Genomic DNA, 21324 nt, shown 5'->3' with positions numbered 1-21324 from the left:
ATCTACATAAATTAATCCAGTTACTTTTATGAAAGCTCTCTAATCACACACACTAACAGCTATCACATTTGACCGAATTTTAACTTACATGACTCTGAATACAGTGTTTTCAGAAAAATGATTTCTCCTTATTAAGAAGCAAATACATTGGTCTCTAATATAGCCCTTAAATTGACAATGCAAGTAACAGAAAGGTAAGCACCATCATTTAAAAAGAATGCTTTTAAACTTGTGGCAGCTCTGACTGAGGCACCTGTCTTTGTTCTGTATTTCTTCAGACTGGCACAAAGTGAGTAGGGGGAACTAGAAATGGAGAGTTGTCTGTAGTGTAGGCAATGGGATACTTTGATTGTGTAGGCACAGACTATTTCAGGAGAATACGCAACCACAAACAATAGAAAACATATACGCTTACATAGAAAACATGCAACATATACCTTGTGTTGTGATCTCAAGGGAGGATCCAAAACAAATTAAAACCTCAAATTCTCAGATTGATCCTGATGGCACTCACCCCGGGACTAATTAAAGAAATGGCCAATTACACACATAATTAAGGGAAAAGGTAACAAAAATGGCCAATCTATGCATGTAAACTAGGAAATAGACCACAGAAGGCAGAGACTATGAGGTTTACTATGTTTGACAAAGGGAACAAACAGGAAGACAAGGGAGGATGGTCAAAGAAGTAACATGAAGTAGTAAGACAGGGGCCAATACATTGGCCAATATACAGATTTCTAGTTTTATGGTCAAAATCAGCACAGAAAGTAATCGAGAGAGCAGAGAGCAAAGACTAACATAAAGTAATCACATTAAAAAAAGGATGAAAATAACACCAAAATAGAAAAGAATGATAATACTGAGGTAAGCTCCATTGGGAGAGCACAGAGAAAAAAGAAATCAAAAAGTAGGCAGGGTCCTTTAGGAACTCTCTCTAAAGGGAACTCTCAGCTAGATGACAATCCGCAATCCAAGGAACAAAGCAAACCCAATTGTTAAATAAAAGGCCAAAACCTTTTGCTTCATATAAGAATGAGGCCGAGAAGAAAGTCCTCTATTATAAACCAGACTTGTCTAGCACCAAACATCAAGGATGCCAAACTTATAAAAATTTCCTCCTCTCTGATTTTCCTGGTTTCCTTAGGATTCCTTAGAATCCTTTTCCCTAGCAAGAGCATTCTTAATAACCACCTCTGACTTCTTAACATACCTCTCACTGGCTTTCTTTCATCCTTTCTTTAGTTCTTTAGACATCAATTTGCATGACAGGTTTTGTTTTGTTATGTTTTCAATCACTTAGGCTGGAGTCAACGAAGTTCCTTATCCTGGATATTTAACGAGGATCCCGAGGTCAACTCTTCTAGATAGAAATTAATATCATGCCCTGTTGAGATTCCCTACAGAGCAAGACTTCATTGGTTCCAAAATAAATTTCCAGATATAACTTAAAGTAAGATTTGCCTGATATCCATTGTGTACTCTGAACCATTCTCTAATATGCCTCCTATAAATACATTTGCTTCACAGAAACTTGGAAGTTCCATGTCTATTCTAAATTTCTCAAGGGAGCTCCAAGGTGTTTTTTGTTTGTTTCGTTTCTATGTTTTATTTATTTTTGAGAGCAAGAGAGACAGAGCACAAGTGGGGGAGGGAGAGGGAGACAGAGAGGGAGACACAGTATCCGAGACAGGCTCCAGGCTCTGAGCTGTCAGCACAGAGCCCTATGTGGGGCTCAAACTCACAGACTGTAAGATCATGACCTGAAGTCGGACGCTTAACCGACTGAGGCCACCCAGGCGCCCCAAGGGAGTTTCAAGTTTTAATTGGCCACCAAGGTACAAGTGGAAAAAATGATACTTTTGAGAACACTTTGCAAATATTTTTCTGATTTATATGAAAGGGAAATAAACAACTTGGATATATGGAGTAAATCATTTTATACTATAAAATGCAGTTGGCATTGTGTAACTCTTGCATAAAGGATTAGTGTTATTTTGCTCAGTAGGTTCATTTTCCTGTTCAGTAGGATACATCTTGGCCAGTCTTACCCTGAGCTGGTTGGTTTGCGCTTCTGTTCCCAGACACGTTGCTGTCCTTGGTTCCTCCGTGACATGGTTCACTTTGGCCAGAAGCAGGGCATTCTCTGCTGCTGCCGACTTCACTTAGCAACTGACATCCATCATAACTTACTGAAGAATCTAACTGGCTCTTTTCCACTTCCTCTGAATTCAGACTTAAGTTACTAACTCCATCAAGTATTTCATTATGCTCTTTATCACTTGAACTAGAGCTTTCACTATCAATGGTTATAGATGAAGATGGAAAAGACGTTAAGTCCGCTTTTATGCAATTTTCATCTTTCTCGTCGTCAACCTCTATTTTAGGCCCACCAGTATCTGTATCACAGGTTTCTGGGGCATCAAAAGTCCAACCCTGCGCTTCCCAATACTGAAACTGTTCCAAATAATACCAATAGAGTTGACTATAATGTTGTTCCCATTCCTCCTTTGTATCAGGAATGTTCCAAGGTTCAGAACACAGTGTCTGACCTGGATGTTTCTCTTGCCAGCTTTGCCATAAGAGTCCTCCGCCATATTCATTCCAATACTTTTCCCACTTCTCTGTAATTTCTAGCTTTGGGCATAATGTATTTTCAACAGGAAGATTTTCAGTTTCAATGTCCTTTTTGGTTTGAAGTTCACATGTTTTGGTGTTCTCATACCGTTCAACTGAAGACGGATCATCGGAAGCCAAAATGTCATCTTCCTCATATTCTTGTCTCCAAGACTCTCTCATAATTTCATGCAAGTACTTCTTTTGCTGTTTTTTCTTTTTCTTTTTGACTTTAACTTTATTTCTAGTATTCATAGACACCTACGTAAGATAAATAACTTGAATATCAAATGCACCTCATAAAGTATAAGAGAAAATAGAATCCAAGTCTCTTTTACCATTAAATTAAATAATAGATCCTCAAACCCTCATCCTGGGCTTTAGTTACACACACAGATTAATTTTACTCTCTATGTTTACAGGAGGAGGAAAAAATCAAACACAGACATATATCAAAACTTGCAGTTTTGGTTAATTTATAAATATGTACGTTTAAAAAGAAGTGGGGTGCTCTAATGTATGAATGTGTTGGATTTGGGATAAAATAATTCCACGTGGTATTTCATGAAGAAAATGAAGAAACAAATAAAAGTAACTTATACTTTTGTAAAAATTCTTTTTTTAAAAAAATATTTACTTATTTAAAACACAAGTGGGAGAGGGGCAGAGAAAGAGACACAGAAGATCCCAAGCAGGCTCCACACCACTACCACAGAGTCTGATGTAGGGCTCGAACTCACAAACTACAATATCATGACCTGAGCTGAAATCAAGAGTCAGACGCTTAACCGACTGAGGCACCCGGGCGCCCCTACTTACCTCAAAAGTCTTATGTGCAGATACACCACCAAACTGGAGTGGTAGTCCCATACTTCTCATGAGTTCAGCCTCAGAATCAAGTTCACTTTCATCTAGGCCTAAGCCTTTGCTGTCACGTGACTCTGCCGTGCCACTTTCCTCCTCTTCTGTTGCTTGGTCTCCTACAGACAGCATTTGTTAGCTTCATTTCAGAGAGAATGTAGATGTAAGTCTTATCATCCTCATTTTAAAGAGGAACCTGAGATCCAGAATCATGCAAGTGTTACGATTTTTAAGGAGTTTAAAAGACTAGTAAAAAGCGGCCAACTGAGAATCAAGGACAACTTCTAGTCTGGCTGTGCCTGCTACCAGCTGCCCATCCAAGTTACACGTACTGAGTGCCTCCTCTGTGCTGGGCACAGAGCCCTCTGCACCGTGCAGAGTACTGAGGATACGAGGGGGGACAAGGTAGAGTAATCACAGGGAAAACACATTTTCGCCATAGGCAGTATTACTCAACTAGATCAGTGAAGTTAAAATGATGATTTGTGGAGTTACTTTAGGAGCTAGTAATAAGAGAGGGGAAAGGCATGTCTTTAGTCGCCTCGAGGGTACTTTATTATTATTTTTATTTATTTATTTATTTTTTTGAGGGTACTTTAATCACAACTGGGATTTATATTCTGTGACTCTGGGAGAGATGATTGAATGAAAGGGTTCTGCTATTGAAAGTGAAATCTACTGAGCTGGAAGATTCTTTCAAACTCCTGATTCTAGGTCTTACAAAAAAACCTGTTGTATTGTAACAAAGTAAGTTTTGCTTTATACTAATATGGTTAGATAAAAAAAAGTGTATCACACCATTAACAGGAAAAATGCCATTCAAATGCCCCATTAGCCATTTGAAATGTGAGATAAATGTCACTTTACACATTAGCATACTCAATTAGGGGTGAGCTGCACTCCAGCTAAATGACTGTAGGCAACAGAATGGTGAGTCTTACAAAGCAAAAATGGAGACTATAAAGAAATCTTTGTGTACAAATCCTACTAAAACAAAGAGGGAAAAAAACATCTCTGCCTAAGTAATAAGGGGGATTCCACTTACCATTCCACTCAATGAACTTATGAAAGTCCAAGAGAGAGCAAATAGGAAAAACAAATGTGCTAAGTTTTATGTTCCTTTCATAGTATGTGTTTTATTCATTGATTGATTGATTGATTGATGAAAAAGAGAGAGAGAGAGAGAGAGAGCATGCACACACAAGCAAGTGAGAGGAGTAGAGGGAGAGGAGAGAATCCCTAGCAGGCTCCACGACGACACGGGGCTCACTCTCACAACCATGAGATCATGAGCCACCCAGGTGCCCCATGGTATGTATATTTTACGTTTAGCAGGAGCTTGGGGTCTGAAGAAACCTTACTTGTACATTACATTGAAACACAAACCAAACACTTTATCCAGCAATCAACTGAAGAAACACTGACTCGTTCCATTATTGTGAGAGTTAAAGGACTTTTAAGGGCAACACGACACTCTTTACTTGTGCTGGCTTTAGCCTAGAACTCATGCTAGTTTTGCCTGTATCTAGAGAAACAAAAAAGATCTGTGTGGAAAGAACAAACGCGGTCTCAAAGGGAAGTCTGAGAGAGAGCAAGATGGTTTTTGGAAACTAGATAAGGCTCAAACTATACAACAAATTCTATTTGTTATTTGGGAACGTGAACCCAGATGATGGGCTCTTCACTTCAGTCAGAAGACTATGGATGTTCACTTGGCACTTATCCTGAATACCTTATTTATACGATTGGTAAAGTATATAAACAAGGAGGTCATTAGACTGAGGTGGCTCTAAGGCCTTTGTTGTCAATGGAAGCAAACCAAAAACCTAAGCCAGAATCCAAGCGCTCAAATCGAAGAAAATAAAACTTAAGAACAACCAATCACAAATAGCCAGTATGCTTCCCCAAATGAGCCCACTGCTTAAGCCATAGCCAATCAAGTAATTTCCTTGCTTTGCTTCTACACCGTCTCTATAAAAACCCCTCCTCTAACTCCTGTTGTGGAGTGGTGCTCCTATCCAGGGAGCCGGCACTGCCTGCCTTGGAGAGGTGTCTACTCGAATAAACTCTTGAAAATTTTAATATGCCTCTGTTTATCTTCCAACACAATAAAATTTTGCTGGGGGGAAAAATATGCTCTCTACTTTTCAAAGCTGCAAATTTCAGGCTGCTCTTATCTAATGGCAACAACTCAGGAAGGAACGTTACATAGAGCAAAAGAGGCTACCTCAAGTCCATAGAGGAGCTAGCAGGAAAAGAAAAGAAGTGCTTTGAAAAGGATTCTAGAACCATGTCATAATAAAAAATAAGGACTATAATTACTGGTTGTCATTTATAATATTTTATGCAACAAATCAATATGGTATTATAACAAATTATATTTAAAATCAATACAGTATTATAGTTACTTTGAGTGAAAAGGGACCATATGGTTTTATTCTGTATTACCTGCATTGTCACCATTGCCTTTGACATAGTAGCCTTTTAATCCCAAATTGCACAATTTTCGATCTCTGCAAAGCAAATTAAACAGTCAAAAACGAAATACATTATAAATCTGGGGGAAAAATTCAAGGCAGCATAGATTTAAAATGTTAAGGAACAGAAAAGCAATCTGCTAATATATCTTCCTCATCTGTAATACAGAGGAAAGAACACATATCTCACGAGGTTATTACAAGGATAGTACATCTAAGACAGGGAATATATGCCACATAGGAAACATTTATAATTACAATTACTAATTAGTATAATTAAAGGGTAGTTCTGGCATTGTGGGAAGAATTGATCTTATAATACATAAACAAGAAAGTGTTCTCTAAACTTGCTGTAAGAAGTGAGCATAAAAGTGGAAAGATTTAGGGGCGCTGGGTGGCTCAGTCTGTTAAGAGTCCAACTTCGGCTCAGGTCCTGATTTCATGGTTCGTGGGTTTGATCCCCACATCGGGTTCTGTGCTGATAGCTTAGAGCCTGGAGACTGTTTAGGATTCTTGTGTGTCTCTCTCTCTGCCCTTCCCCGCTCATGCGTGGTCTCTCGCTGTCTCTCAAAAATAAACATGTAAAAAAAAGGTGGAAAGATTTACCTTCCACACACATAAATCCACATGTAGACCCTACTCCATTTGCAAATCAGCCAAGTTATCATTGCTTAGTAGACAAGATAGTCACAGTCCAAGCAAAGGTTGTTTTGGGGACTAACATACAATGAAGTTCTTATTTAGATATTTTATCAAACTGAAACAGAAATCAAAACAAAACATTCAGTCTCAACAATTTTTAATTGAATAATTATTTAAGTAAGCTCGGTGCCTAATGTGGGGCTCAAACTCATGACCCCAAGATCAAGAGTTGCATGCTCCCCCGGCTGAGCCAGCCAATACCCTAGTCTCAACAATTTTTAACAACAGTGAATGATTCAACTTTTCTTTACATACCTACTTCAAGAGTTGTTTTCTATCAGCTAAGATCAGAGATTACTTAACACAAATAAACTTGACAGGACACTTTGAAAAAGGAGAAAATTGTGCCATTTTCTTCCTACCATTAAACTGAGCTGTAACGAACTCCATCAGAACTGCCAGAAGAAAGCCATCTGCAAGTAATACCTGATACTATTTTTCCAGTGTAACCACAATAAATTCAACCAAACAAAATTTTTGTATACTTGATATATTTCACTATCCTCCTGTTTATGTTTTGATACTTTATAAAAGATAAAGTGATGACTCACAGTAGGACAGCAAACACGCCAGGGGATGCAGTGCAAATGTGCTCTGGCACAATGCCCACTGGCCCCCCAAGAACACTGGACAATGGAGAGGGCTCTGGGGGTGGGGGAGAGCAGCGGCTACACAGAGGGCATCAACGGCGTGCCTGTCAGCACCCGAGGATACGGGGCACTAGGTGTCAGATGGAGGAAAAGGCTAGTAAGATTGCAAGATTGGTTACACTGAGCACATAAGTAAATGTACTGAGGATACCGATAGCCAAGCTATTCCTACACACCTACATGTATTTCTGTATGTATGCAAAATGCAGATACACCCTGCCTAATTCTATCTGCTGAGAGAGCATAGGGGAAATGAAAACCCAAGAGCAGGGAACACAACGAGCACCCAAGTCTTGGTTTCTGAACACTCCACTCCGCTAAAAGGAACCAAGGTACCTTCAGAAATGGCAGTTCCAGGTTGAAGCATGGACTATAAAAGATTATGCTTGGGTCACCTTCTGTGCCAGAAGGTTAGGAGGAGGTCTAACAATGCCAGGGACACATCAAAATGATATACAAGCCACCTCAGGAGGCCCCCACCACCTAAGCTGAGACAATATGAACATCAAAATAAATGACAGTAATAAAATATAACTTATCAATAAACGAACAATCCAGAGTTCACGTTAATGTAACTAAAGGAGTAAACAAATATGTGGAGAGAAGGGAAAGTGCTCCATACAGAATGCCAGCTGATAAAAGTAGAACAATACAGGCAGAGAATGACTCTTTGGCAATCTTCAAGAGGTAGCAGATTCAGGCAACAACGGGGTATTGGTATAGCACTGGAGTACTTTCCTACAACATCCTAACGAATGCAAAGGGAATCACTGTGACTTTACAGTGAAGAAAACTGGGAGACCCCAATGATTGGGCAATGGAGGTTAACGTCACCAGTGGTGGACTGGATCTCCAGAAAGTCATTGCTGAAGCGATGCAGGGCCAACCACAGGATCACTTCTGTGGCTTTCCTGCCATGAAGGCACGGCCCCATCTCTGTTCCTGTTGAAATGTCAGAGAGACCCAGGTTAAGTAAGGTCAGCCTACAGAAGGAGAAGGTAAGGTCTGCACTTCTTAAAATGTTGAGGCCACGAAAGGGAGGGAAAGGGTGAAGAATTTTTCCAAAGGAGATTGACAAGTCAAAAGTAAACATAAGAGGAACTATGTGGAATTCTGGATCAGAAAGAAAAGAGAAACACTGCTGGGAAAGCTGGGGGAAATGTGAACCCTCGACAGTGGTTATGAAGGAGAATATACTTGTTTTAGGGAAATGCACAATGGAGTATTTAGGAGAGATGGGGAATCACGTCTGCAGCTTGCTCTCAAATGGTTCAGAAAAGATGGTGTATGTGGGGCCTGGGCACGTGTCTCTGTGTCTGCAGAGGGAGAGATGGAACAAAGGCAGCTAACTATTAAGACCTGGTGAATCTGCGGAGAGGGGAATATGGTTCACGGACCTATTTTTTAAGTTTGAAATTATTTTAAAATGATTTACTATGTGGCCAACTAATCTTTGACAAAGCAGGAAAGAATATCCAATGCAAAAAACAGTCTCTTCAGCAAATGGTGCTGGGAAAACTGGACGGCGACATGCAGAAGAATGAACCTGGACCACTTTCTTACACCAGACACAAAAATAAAACTTAAAATGGATGAAAGACCTGAACATAAGACAGGAAGCCAGCAAAATCCTAGAGGAGAAAACAGGCAGCAACCTCTTTGACCTCAGCTGCAGCAACTTCTTATTTGACATGTCTCCAGAAGCAAGGGAAACAAAAGAAAAATAAACTATTGGGACCTCATCAAGATAAAAAGCTTCTGCACAGTGAAGAAAACAATCAGCAAAACTAAAAGGCAACCAACGGAATGGGAGAAGATATTTGCAAATGAAATATCACAAAAAGGGTTACTATCCAAAATCTATAAAGAACTTATCAAAATCAACACCCAAAAAACAATCCAGTGAAGAAATGGGCAAAACAGACACTTTTCCAAAGAAGACATCCAGATGGCTAACAGACACATGAAAAAAACGCTCCACATCACTCATCATCAGGCAACTATCAATCAAAATGAGATACCACTTCACACCTGTCAGACTGGCTAAAATTAACAAGTCAGGCAACAACAGATGTTGGTGAGGATGCGGAGAAAGAGGATCTCTCTTGCACTGCTGGTGGGAATGCAAACTGGCGCAGCCGCCCTGGAAAACAGTATGGAGATTCCTCAAAATATTAAAAATAGAACTACCCCGTGACCCAGCAATTGCACTACTAGGTATTTACCCGAAGGATATCCAAAGGAGTGCTATTTCGAAGGGACACATGCACCCCAATGTGTACAGCAGCACTAGTGACAATAACCGAAGTATGGAAAGAGCCCAAATGTCCATCGACGGATGAATGGATAAAGATGTGGTATATATGGACAATGGAATATTACTCGGCGATCAAAAAGAATGAAATCTTGCCATCTGCAACAACGTGGATGGAACCAGAGTGTATTATGCTAAGCGAAATAAGTCAAAGACTAATATCATATGGCTTCAGTCACATGTGGACTTTAAACAGATGAACATAAGGGAAGCAAAAATAATATAGAAACATAGAAGAAGACAAACCATAAGAGACTCTTAAATACAGAGAACAAACAGGGATGCTGGAGGGGTGTTGGGTAGGGGGCGCTAAATGGAGGAGGGGCATTAAGGAGAACACTTGTGGGGATGAGCACTGGGTGTTATATATAAGTGATGATTCTATTCTTGAAATCATTATTACACTATATATTAAATACCTTGGATTTAAATTAATAATAATAAAGTTTAAAAACAAGAAAAGCATATACTTTCTAAGAATGAGTAACATCAGATATATATAATAGGTAAATCTTAAAGAAAAAAATGATTTAAAAGAATTAAGTAATTCCTTTAAAAGAATTAAATAATTAATGTCTGTTGTTTTCATAACAAAAATCTACTACTCCATCATTTCAGCATTTTACTATATTCTATTCTAGACTACGTACATATTAACACAAAATTTTTACATAATTGTAATTATAGTGTAGATATTTTATATTCAGACGTTTATTAACGTAAGCTATTTTTTCATGTTACTACTGAGCCATCATGATGATTATTTTTAAAAGCGCCATTACATGTAATTATGTTTTCTTCATATATATGGTGTATGAAAACCTGAATGTGCAGATGAAACAGATTACTCTAGAGCTCATAAAACAGTACGTTAATTTTTTTTAACGTTTATTTTATTATTTTTGAGAGAGACAAAGCATGAGCAGGGAGGGGCAGACACACACACACACACACACACACACACACAGAATCCTGAGCAGGTTCCAGGCTCTGAGCTGTCAGCACAGAGCCCAATGTGGGGCTTGAACTCATCAACTGCGAGATCATGACCTGAGCCAAAGTCAGACACTCAACTGACTGCGCCACCCAGGTGCCCTGACAGTATGTTAATATAATGTCCTCAGAAAACAAAAATTAGTTACAATATGAGGTTCTATTTTCTGCCTTCTAGGAGAGGTGTACAATAACCTTTAGTTTAGTTTAGTATGAGAGTCAACTCAATACTAAGAAGGTATTAGGCACCTATGCTAATGCTCGTTTTCTGTTTCTGCTCCAAAGTATGGTACTGTATTTTTCAGTTTAATAATCTATTCTAGAATTTTGCTAACAGTCAATCTGTTATTTTAAGATGGTGAAACAGACCTTTTCTCTACCTGGAAAGTCAGAGTTACACTATTAAGCCTCTGAACTGCCAGCATGTCTCCAAGTCCCCAGGACTTCTCCTGGAAATAATTTCAAGATCCTATTTCCAAGTTCTTTTTGTTCTAAGGGGTTATAATTTGAGCATTAAGTGATCTAAAGGAAAAAGCCATTCTTTTCTCTTTATCTATTTTGAACCCAGAATGTGGCTTCTAAAAGCAAAGTAGAGCTTCTAAGTTTTAATATGTATGAAATTATACGAAGTTTAAAAAAATGAACATTTTGGTTCAAAAAGACTAAATTCAAAGTAATTGGTGATTTATATGGCAATTAAATTGTGTTTTATTCATTTATTTTTATTTTGAGAGAGAAAGAGAGAGAGTTTGTGTATACCAGGGGGAAGAGGTGTTGGGGGGGGGGTGGAGGGAAGGGAGAGAGAGAGAAAATATTAAGCAGTTTTCATGCTCCGTGCCAGCCCATCACCAGCCCATCAGGTTCCATCCCATGACCATGAGATCATGACTTGAGTTGAAATTGAGTTGGAAGCTCAACGGACTGAGCCACCCAGGAGCCCCCTAAATTGTGTTCTAAATAAAGTTGCTTTAATTGAAATCTAGTAGCATATTGCTTTGTAGGGGTATGGCATGACAGTTTGTTCTCAAATCTTTACATTTTTTAAAAAAACTCTTTATTGTTTATTATTTATTTTTGAGACAGACAGAACACGAGCGGGGGAGGGGCAGAGAGAGAGAGGGAGACACAGAATCCAAAGCAGGCTCCAGGCTCTGAGCTGTCAGCACAGAGCCCAACGCGGGGCTTGAACTCACAAACTGTGAGATCACGACCTGAGCTGAAGTCGGGACCCTTAACTGACTGAGTCACGCTTAACTGACTGAGCCACCCAGGTGCCCCATCAACTTCATGCATTTTATAACTCACATTCCCTTTCTTTCTTTCCTTTTTTTTTTTTTTTTTTTTTGTGGAAAGAAGGCTTCATGAAGATAGCCCCGAGACTCATCTGGCTGCAGGCTAAGAAGCAGGTATGTAGACTTGGCTTTCTTCTACTTTTTACAGAGTTCTGCTCGTCGCTCCCTCTCTCACTCAAACATACCCCAGTTTCCTTCCACTCTCTAGACCTCTTTTCAAAACCTATTTTTCTCAAAGAAATCTCTGTGATCTTTGGAGAAAGGTTAGGTTTTTGCTATGACAGCCCCCTGTACTCCTCTCCTATAACACCTACAACCGTAATTCGCTAAATAATTATGTAACAGTTGTCTTACTATGGTGTAGCGACAGGCTGTGTCTTATACCCCAGGGCCTACCAGGGTACCTAACACAAAGAACCACAGAAAGCATTTGCACATGCATGCACGTATGCAAAGATGGCAATATTTTAAAAGTTAAACATCGTGTTTAACTTCTTTTTGGATCAATTTTCCGATTACTCCACACAAATACAGTAACTGTAAGCATTTCTTTAAACTTCAATTCCCCCACATTAAGCTACATTAAAAGTACAGCCCATGAAATTTACTTCCACAGGTTGAATCTAACAATAAGCCTGCGAAATCACTGGAAATCATTGTGAAAACATACCTGCTTTAGGGACGGAAAAAAGATTGAAGCGTCTTAACTCACACACCCGATATGCAGACGGTCATCCCTATAATCCGATTCCTTAGTTCCTTGTTTCCCACCCACTGGTTATCTTCCTTCCATGGAGGGCAATTTTTACCCCAAATATTTCCCAAAAATACAGCTGAAAAACTGATGGAATTATAGTTAAATCTTTTATCTCGGGTAACTGGAAGCTCTATGTCTGCGCATATGCACTTGAATAAATCTCAAGGTTTTCAAAAAATGTTAACAAAAGGTACTCATCTTAAAGTCTTCACCTTGAGCTGTCACACCCCTGAAGGAGCGTTTACATTTCACTTCCCCCGATTTTTAAACGTCCCCTCGGTTTATAAAAACGAAATCAATCAGCTGCCGCGTTTTTTCACAGCAGCCGACAAAGTCGATTTCCCCCTTCCCCTAACGGTAATAGGCGACCTTCCGTGAACTCTGAGGACTTTCCTTCCTGAAACCACCTTGCCCACGGGTCTTCGACTTGAGCCACGGCTTCGGGGATCAATCACACGTAGCTTGCGAGGCCTACATTTCTGGGCAAGAACCGGGCTAGAAATGAAGAGGGACGCGTTTTTACTTACTCCACGAATGCCCTGGAGCACAGGCAAAGGATCTTACAATCCTCCTCCAGGTCTTCAACGAAGAGAAACATTTCGGCCACGCGGCTCCACTTGTCGCAGCACATTTTCCCACTTCGGAGCAGGAAGCCTTGCGACCAGCGGCACGGGACCGGCCTTCCCGGCCTCTGCTTGGTTCCCGGACACCGAAAAGAGGTCTCGCCGGCGCGCCCGCTGTGGGGAGCGGGGGAACGTCAGGAGTTTACAAACGGGCCCTGAGGTGCTCAAGCCCGGAGCGAGCGGAGGGGGCGCCACCGGAAACGGCTCCTGGCGGCCCCGGAAGGGGCGGGGCGGCAGGCGGTGCACGGCTCAACGCGGTCCGGGCTGCCGCCGGTGTTTGTCTTTTTCTTCACAGGTTGCTCGTGGGGGAGAACGCTGGCCGCTGAAATTTCTCCGCTTCCCTGGGTCGCTGAGCCACCGAAGGGCTCCCGCCGCTGCTCGAGGGTGAGGGCGAGCCGCCTCCGCCCCTCCCGCCAGAGGCGCGTCGGTCCTCCTCTTGTCCTCCGTTTCCGGCGCGCGGCTCCGCATCAGTGTCGCGGGGCTCTGAGCCGCCAGGACCGCGAGTCTCGTCTCGGTGAGGCAGTCCCGGAGTCCCCGGCGGATCCCGCAGTACTCGGTATAAGCTCGGGCACCGGAGTGGCGGGGAGGGGTGGCCCTGCCTGGGTCACAATGAGCCCTTTCACTCCGCCGCGCATCTCTCCCCCCCCCCCCCAACCCCCGCGCTTAAAAACCTCGTTTCATCTCAACTTAGGCGGCGGGGCGAGGTGTCAGAACCTCACTACAGGCCTCTGGGGCTTGCCCGGCGACCTCTGGTTCCGGGATCCGAATCGAGCCTTCTCGGGTGATCACGGGCGTGTACGGGAGAGGCCGCAGGAATAAGTGGTTAAGAAGGCTTCCGGACGAGTCAGGCTTGGAATCCTGGTTTGATGCCCCTTTGCTGCCTCTGTGATCCGGGCAAGCGAAGTAACCCTTCTGAGCCTCTTTGTGATCATCTGTAAAATAGGAACGGTGAATAATAGTACCTGCCTCCTCGGGCCTCCTCGGGCGGCTGGAAGGACTAAACGAAACTGTGTATCCGATCGCTCGTGTGCTATTAATAGTTTGAGTGGGTACCTACTTGGTGCGCGCAGGCACTGCGTTGGTCCCTGGGGTTTGCAGCCTGTGGAACAGATTTCTGCCCTCAGGCTGCTGATGCGTAAGAAAAATGCATGTGCACATAACCAGGACGCCGAAAACTGGAACACCACTGCTAGTTTTGAAAAAGGAAGTTAGTATTTGGTGTGTGGTATTCGTTGAGACTGCCCAGGCAGCTTCCTTAAAGAAGCAAGTTCAGACTTGGGGGTGGTTGGAGCGTTTCAGGACTTGGTTGTGCTGTTAATGCTGAAATGGCATTGTTACTTCTTTAGCCTGTGTTAAAGCTGAGATAAAATCCGGGTGTTTAACACGGTCCTTAATGTTTTGGTCGCGTTTACTATTGGATAGAAATAGAAGATTAATTTTCTAATGAAATGTTTATTTCCACCTGGTGTCCGAGATAGGCTCATAAGAGTGCTGCCCAGTTACAGATACACCCGTATAGATGTGCAACATTTGGGGGGTGAGGATAGGTTAAGGAAAAAAAAAGGTAGAACAGTAATTATCAGAATGCAAGATTCTAGCTAAAAGTTGAAGGACATTCTAGGGTTTAAAAAAAAAAAAATCCCAAACCTTGGAAGGTAGTTCATATCAGAACTTAGAGTTTGAAACTTGAAATCTAAAAGGTAATTGTTTTTATTTATTTTTAAAATTTTTAAATTTTCTTTAAATTTGTTTTTGAGACAGAGTATGAGCAGGGGAGGGTCAGAGAGAGAGGGAGACACAGAATCCGAAGCAGGCTCCAGGCTCGGAGCTGTCAGCACAGAGCCCGACGCGGGGCTCAAACTCATGGACTGTGAGATCATGACCTGAGCTGAAGTCGGACGCCTAACCGACTGAGTCACCCAGGCGCCCCTGGTTTTTACTTTTTTAATGTTTATTTTTGAGAGAGGGAGAGAGAAGAGAGCTCGCACGCGAGTGAGCTTGGGGAGGGGTGAGAGAGAGGGAGACAGAGTCAAAGCAGGCTCCAGGCTCCTGGCTCTCAGCACAGAGCCTGATGCTGGGCTTGAACCTACAAACCGTGAGATCATGACCTGAGCTGAAGTCGGACACTTAAACCGACTGAGCCACCCAGGCGCCCCTAAAAGGTGTTGTTTTAAAGATAAAATTACTAGGTTTGCCAGATGTTTTAATGGAGATATTAGATAAACTTCAGTTTTATTGATGGTTTGAAGTAGAATGTTTATTCGCTAGAACTGAGTCCTATCCCCCTGTTAAACAATTATTAAAAATGCAGAAAGGAAAAGGGAAAATTAATTTTATTTCAGCGAGTATTTAATTTAATTGGCATTTTCAATGTATCCTTAATGTGGCTTATATACTGAAAGTAAAAAATTGATCTGCTGCTATCCATGGTGCTAAAAGTACTGATAATGGGTGTTTAAAAAATAGATCTATTTCCGGGTGCCTGGGTGGCTCAGTCAGTTGAGCGTCCGACTTCTGCTCAGGTCATGATCTCACACCTCGTGAGTTCGAGCCCTGTGTTGGGTTCTGTGCTGACAGCTCAGAGCCTAGAGCCTGCTTCAGATTCTGTCTCCCTCTCTGTCTGTCCCTTCCCTCCTCATGCTCTGTCTCTCTCTGTCAAAAATAAAATAAAAATGTTAAAAAAATTTTTTTCTTTTTACTTTCTATAACTTATTTATTTTTTATAATTTACATCCAAGTTAGCACATGGTGCAACAATGATTTCAGGAGTAGATTCCTTAATGCCCCTTCCCCATTTAGCCCTTCCCCCTCCCACAATCCCTCCAGCAACCCTGTTTGTTCTTTGTATTTAAGAATCTCTTACGTTTTGTCCCCCTCATTGTTTTTGTATTACTTTTGCTTTCCTTGCTTTATGTTCATCTGTTTTGGATCTTAAAGTCCTCCTATAAGTGAAGTCATATATTTGTCTTTCTCTAATTTTGCTCAGCATAATACCCTCTAGTTCCATCCACGTAGTTGCAAATGGCAAGATTTCTTCTTTTTGATCGCCGAGTAATAAATACTCCATTGTATATATAGACCACATCTTCTTTATCCATTCATCCATCAGTGGACATTTGGGCTCTTTCCACACTTTGGCTATTGTTGATAGTGCTACCATAAGCATTGGGGTACATGTGCCCCTTCGAAACAGCACACCTGGATCCCGTGGATGAATACTTAGTAGTGTAATTGCTGGGTCATAGGGTAGTTCTGGTTTTAACTTTTTGAGGAACCTCCATACTGTTTTCCAGAGTGGCTGTACCAGTTTGCATTCCCCCCAAAATTTTTTTAAACAGATTTATTAAGTTTTTACAGAAAACAAGAAATCCTCTGTTCTGATTTATTAGTTTTTGAAATGTTCTTATTTTAACGTGTGTAAAGTCAATTACAATAAATGTTCTTCACTATCAATGTCTACATTACGATATTTTTTTAATATGTGATGCGAGGACTGTGTTTGATTGTAGATTTTTTTTTTTTGGTTGGAAATAACCTGTTATTTTGGTAATTAAAATACTGTATCTCCCCCCAAACCACTTTTAACCATTATAGTTTTTAATTGGATCAAAACAAAGTGGTAAGGAGTCCAATATAGCCTGTGGTAAATTGGAGGGGGACAAGGGCCAGGCAGAAGTAGTGGGAAGACAGAAATTGCAATCTTAATATTTTCAGCTTTCTGTTAGAGAGAGAGGGACAGAGATATTACAGAGAATGTAGTGAAAACCAGAGTAGGAAGTAGGAACTGGATTTTAATTTTGGTCCTTGGTTCTTCACTGAATTAATGTAGTAACTTTGGGCAAGTGAACTTGGCTTTCTCTTTTTAACTGGTTTCTGCAAAATGAAGAGGTTGCATTCATTGACTTCTAAAGCCAATATTCATATTATGGAAAGTAAGTATTTATCCACTCAAAGGCTTGTTATTCAGACTCCTCTGGTAGTTCTTTAGTGGCAGGTTTTAGGGCACTGTCTTGGTCCACATTTTTTGTCACGGATTTGAAGGAACACAGGTAAGGTCTATATTTAGCTGGTATTTGTTAGGTGCCTACTATGTGCCAGACATATTATTGTAAGTGCTTTACGTATGTTTTCTCATATGGGTTTTTAAAATTTTTTTTTACATTTATTTATTTTTGAGAGAGCGAGAGAGAGAGCGAGCACAAGTGGGGGAGGGGCAGAGAGAGAAGGGGACACAGAATCCGAAGCAGGTTCCAGGCTCTGAGCTGTCAGCACAGGGCCCGAAGTCAGGGCTTGAACTCACAAACTGTGAGATCATGATCTGAGCCGAAGTCGGACGCTCAACTGACTGAGCCACCCAGGTGCCCCATTCTCATATGATTTTTTAATATTTATTTATTTTTGAAGGAGGGAGAGATAGAACGTGAGCAGGAGAGGGGCAGAGAGAGAGAGAGAGATACAGAATTCAAAACAGGTTCTGGGCTCCAAGCTGTCAGCACAGAGCCTGACATGGAGCTGTGAGATCATGACCTGAGCTGAAGTCGGACGCTTAACCAACTGAACCACACAGGCACCCTGATTTTCTCAGATGATTTTGTTTACTGATGTATCCTCAAGTGTTTAGAATAGTGTGGAGCACGAACTACTTGCTTAGTAAGTATATGTTGAGTAAATGGATTAATAACCCAATGGCATAGTCTTCTCTGGGCCATCCCCTGTCTTATACGCTGTATTTATCCCCTGTGGTCTAGTCAAGGACCGGTCCCAACATTATTCCTCTCCTGCATCATCTCTTTCTTCCTCTCCCATTGACCCATTACCATTGGTATTAAAGCTTGCTGTTTTCTTTCATCTTAAAACAACAACAAACTTGACCCACATTCCCCTCTAGATACTCACCCTATTTTTCTGTTCCTTTTTGTGTCAGTATTTCTCTGCAGAGTTGTCCATATTTGCTGTTTCCAATTCGTTGCCCTTTTTTTTTTTCATGAATTTACTCCACCTGACTTTCATCCTCACTGTATCAAAATATTTCTTAATTATCAGGGTTTGTCAATGTCTCTGTGTTGTAAAATGCAGTGATCAATGATTATTTCTTAGGCTTCTCAGTATCATTTGAAACAGCTGAATACTCTTTCCTTACTTTGACACACAGGGTGCCATTCCTGGGAGGAGAGTGTTGGTTCCTCATGGTTTTCCCAACTTCTAAAATGTTGAGGGCTGCAAGGCTCAGTCCTGGGGACTCTTTTTCATTCTAGATTCCCCCCCCCCCCCCAGGAGGAATATATGTCTGTATTCCTCTAGTCCTGATCTTCCTGCTGACCTGTATGTCCAGCTGCCTGTTAAAGGTCTTCACTTGGATGTCTACTAGAATCTTAACATGTTCTAAATTGAATTTCTGATGTCGAGACCACTCCCAAACCTGTTCTTCCTGTAACTCCGTCTTTTCTCAAGCTAGCTAATAACAGTGGTGATCATAGCAATATTAGGTCTGCCTAGGTCACACGGGAAGTGACAGTCTCCTGGAATACAAGCCCACATTGCCAAAACTGCAGTCCTCCCAGACTTCTCTCTTTCACTCACATTCTACAGACGTTCATCAGCAATTCCAGTGGCTTTATCTTTACGATAGATCCAGAAACTGATGGTCTCTTACAGACCTTCACTCTGTTAGCCTTGTCTGAGCCATTTTCAGCATTTCACTTACTGCCTTAACTTCTCTTTTGCTCCCTGTGGTCACTTAAAGCTGCAGTCAGGCTGTCTCTTCTGGTGCCCTCTCCAGCTCACTTAAGATGAAAGCTGGCCTAGAGAGTTCCACAGTGCTACCTCTCTGCCCATTTCTGACCCCTCTCCCTTCACTCTTCTCAGCCTGCTACCCTGCTGCTCCTCACCTTACCAAGTACACACCCTGTGTGTCTGCTTTTATTTTAGCCAGGAATTCTCCAAATTCCCACATCGTTTGCTTCCTCACTTCCTCAGGTCTCCGCTCAAATGTACCTTTCAGGAGTCCTTCTTGGGCTATGATATTACAACATCGCAACCCCCTCCTACCCTCTTGCCTGCTGTGGAGCTCCGTATTCCGATTACCCCGCTGTAGATTTTTCTCCATAGCGTCATGACCCAGCGTCATCTAACGTAGTGTATCTATTACCATCTCCCAGTTTTACAGATTTTAGCAAGTTGAGGCACAGGTGGGTTACTGTACCTGTTGCTCTCAATATCAAACTGGAGTCTGTCACAGGGAGTGACCGGAGTGGTGAGAGGTTATGACGCTAGGGTCTGAGGAGTGGTTGAAAGAACTGAGATTTTTTTTTTAATGTTTATTTATTTTTGAGAGAGAGAGCACGCAAGGGGGCCGAGGGGTGCAGAGAGACTGGGAGACAGAGACTCCCCGGCAGGCTGTGCACTGATGGCTCAGGGCCTTGACGCGGGCCTCCATCTTAACTGTGAGGTCATGACCTGAGCCCAAATCAAGAGTTGGACACTTAAGCAACTGAGCCACCCAGGCGCCCCAAAAGAATTCAGGATTCTGACTAGAAAACGGGATTTCACAGCTTATCGTAGCTGTGCCGTGTCTCGCGGAAGAAGTTCTATGGTGTAGAACTAGGTCCGGCAGGGAAAAGTTACAGTCAGGTAAGTATATGGACGATCTTTTGTGGATTGATGGATGGTTTTGAAGATGGAATTGGACACCTTTTGAGTTTCCGGTTCTGAAAGGGCTTAAATCAAAAGCGAGGATGACCATTTTGGAGGAGGCCCTTTCCTGCAGCACGGGGGCACGGTTCAGGGACTGTGCATGAAGATGTCCGCATAACTTCTGTCCCTGGATGTGCACCTGTGCGCTGTCCCTCTTCGTTGTATGTGTTTGTTAAGTATGTGTGATAACTGAAAATGTAATTGAGCATAAGAGGTATAGTTCTATTACCAATTTTGAGTGGGGGAGGTACTAAAGAAGGTTTTAAAATCACAAGATTTTATGATCCTATTAAAATCAGAAATGAGACTAGTTTAGAGGGGGCAATTGTATTAAGCAGTAAGGGTCGGATCATCAAAATGATTGGTTTTCAGGCTTAGGAGAAGCTCCTTTTAACATATTTGAGAAGCCATCGTAAACTTTAACTTATGAACATTTTTTAAAAGCTCTTTTTGTGGAGGTGTAATTCACCATAACGTGGACCATTTTGAAATGTACATCTTGATGGTTTTTGGCATATTCACAAGGTTGTACGGCCATTACTACTATCTAATTCTGGAACCTTTTCATTCTTCCCAAAAGACACTTCCACTTCCATTAGCAGTCACTTCTCATTGCCCTCTCCTCCAGCCCCTGGAAGCCACTTGCCTCTCTGTCTCTACTGATTATCTTCTTCTGGGAATCTCATATAAATGGAATCATGTAAAAGGCGGCCTTTTGTGTCTGACTTTTTTTTACCTCGTGTGTTTTTAAGGTTCATGCCTGTTGTAACATGAGCCAGTACCTCTTTGTATGACTGAATAATATTCTATTGTTTGGGTGTAGTACATTTTGTTTATCCATTCATTAGTTGATGGGCATTTGTATTGTTTCCACTTTTTGGTCCTTAGGAGTAATTCTGCCATCAGCATTCATATACGAATTTTTGTGTGAATGTGTGTTTTCAGTTTTCTGGGATACGTACCTAGCAGTAGAATTGTTGGGTCATAAGGTAACTCTGCGTGTAGGTTTTTGAGGAATCGCCAAACTGATTTATTTCCACAGTGGCTGCATCATTTTTACTCCCAGCGACAACATATGAAGGTACTAATTTCTCCACATCGTCATCAACACTTACTTTCCATTTTCGTAGTTCTAGCCATGTTACTGGGGGAAAGCTCTAATTTTAAAAAGTAGTAAGTTTTGCTATGTTTATATTGCCTTCTAAATGACCACATCCTGATACGTTATAGGGGTTCAAGTCTTCAGATGGGTTGATAAGAATATGATGTAATTGAAGCCCACGTCACTGTATGGTAACAAATGGCAGCTACATTTGTGGTGAGCCCAGCAAAACATTCAGAGTTTT

At 41.5% G+C, this 21324-nt stretch overlaps 2 protein-coding genes across 11 annotated transcripts in view; one reads left to right on the top strand and one right to left on the bottom strand.

The window, feature by feature from the left end:
- TGS1 (trimethylguanosine synthase 1) overlaps positions 1 to 13505 on the bottom strand; it is a 47811-nt gene extending 34306 nt beyond the window's left edge. For 5 of the 6 annotated variants that reach the window (XR_007148660.1, XR_007148663.1, XR_007148662.1 and 2 more), the window contains exons 1-4: positions 13190 to 13505; positions 5926 to 5990; positions 3436 to 3596; positions 2052 to 2877 (exon numbers count right to left, since the gene is read on the bottom strand). Coding sequence is in view for 2 of the 6 variants with exons in the window: in XM_047842678.1 (XP_047698634.1) it covers positions 2052 to 2877; positions 3436 to 3596; positions 5926 to 5990; positions 13190 to 13293 (1156 nt within the window). In the remaining 4 variants the exon portion in view is untranslated. The remainder of the gene's footprint in view (positions 1 to 2051; positions 2878 to 3435; positions 3597 to 5925; positions 5991 to 13189) is intronic. The other variant, XM_047842680.1, reaches the window with a different exon arrangement.
- Positions 13506 to 13660: 155 nt separating this feature from the next.
- The window catches only part of TMEM68 (transmembrane protein 68), a 61043-nt gene continuing 53379 nt past the window's right edge, over positions 13661 to 21324 (top strand). For 3 of the 5 annotated variants that reach the window (XM_047842685.1, XM_047842684.1, XM_047842681.1), the window contains exon 1: positions 13704 to 13841. The gene's annotated coding sequence lies outside the window, so the exon portion shown is untranslated. Of the gene's footprint in view, positions 13842 to 13976; positions 14234 to 21324 lie in introns of all 5 variants that reach the window. The other 2 variants (XM_047842683.1, XM_047842682.1) reach the window with 2 other exon arrangements.

The sequence above is a fragment of the Prionailurus viverrinus genome, chromosome F2 (genome assembly GCF_022837055.1).
Source record: "Prionailurus viverrinus isolate Anna chromosome F2, UM_Priviv_1.0, whole genome shotgun sequence".
Classification (NCBI taxonomy): Eukaryota; Metazoa; Chordata; class Mammalia; order Carnivora; family Felidae; genus Prionailurus; species Prionailurus viverrinus.
Note: the sequence above shows the minus strand (reverse complement) of the source record. Positions and strands in the feature narration are given on the sequence as shown.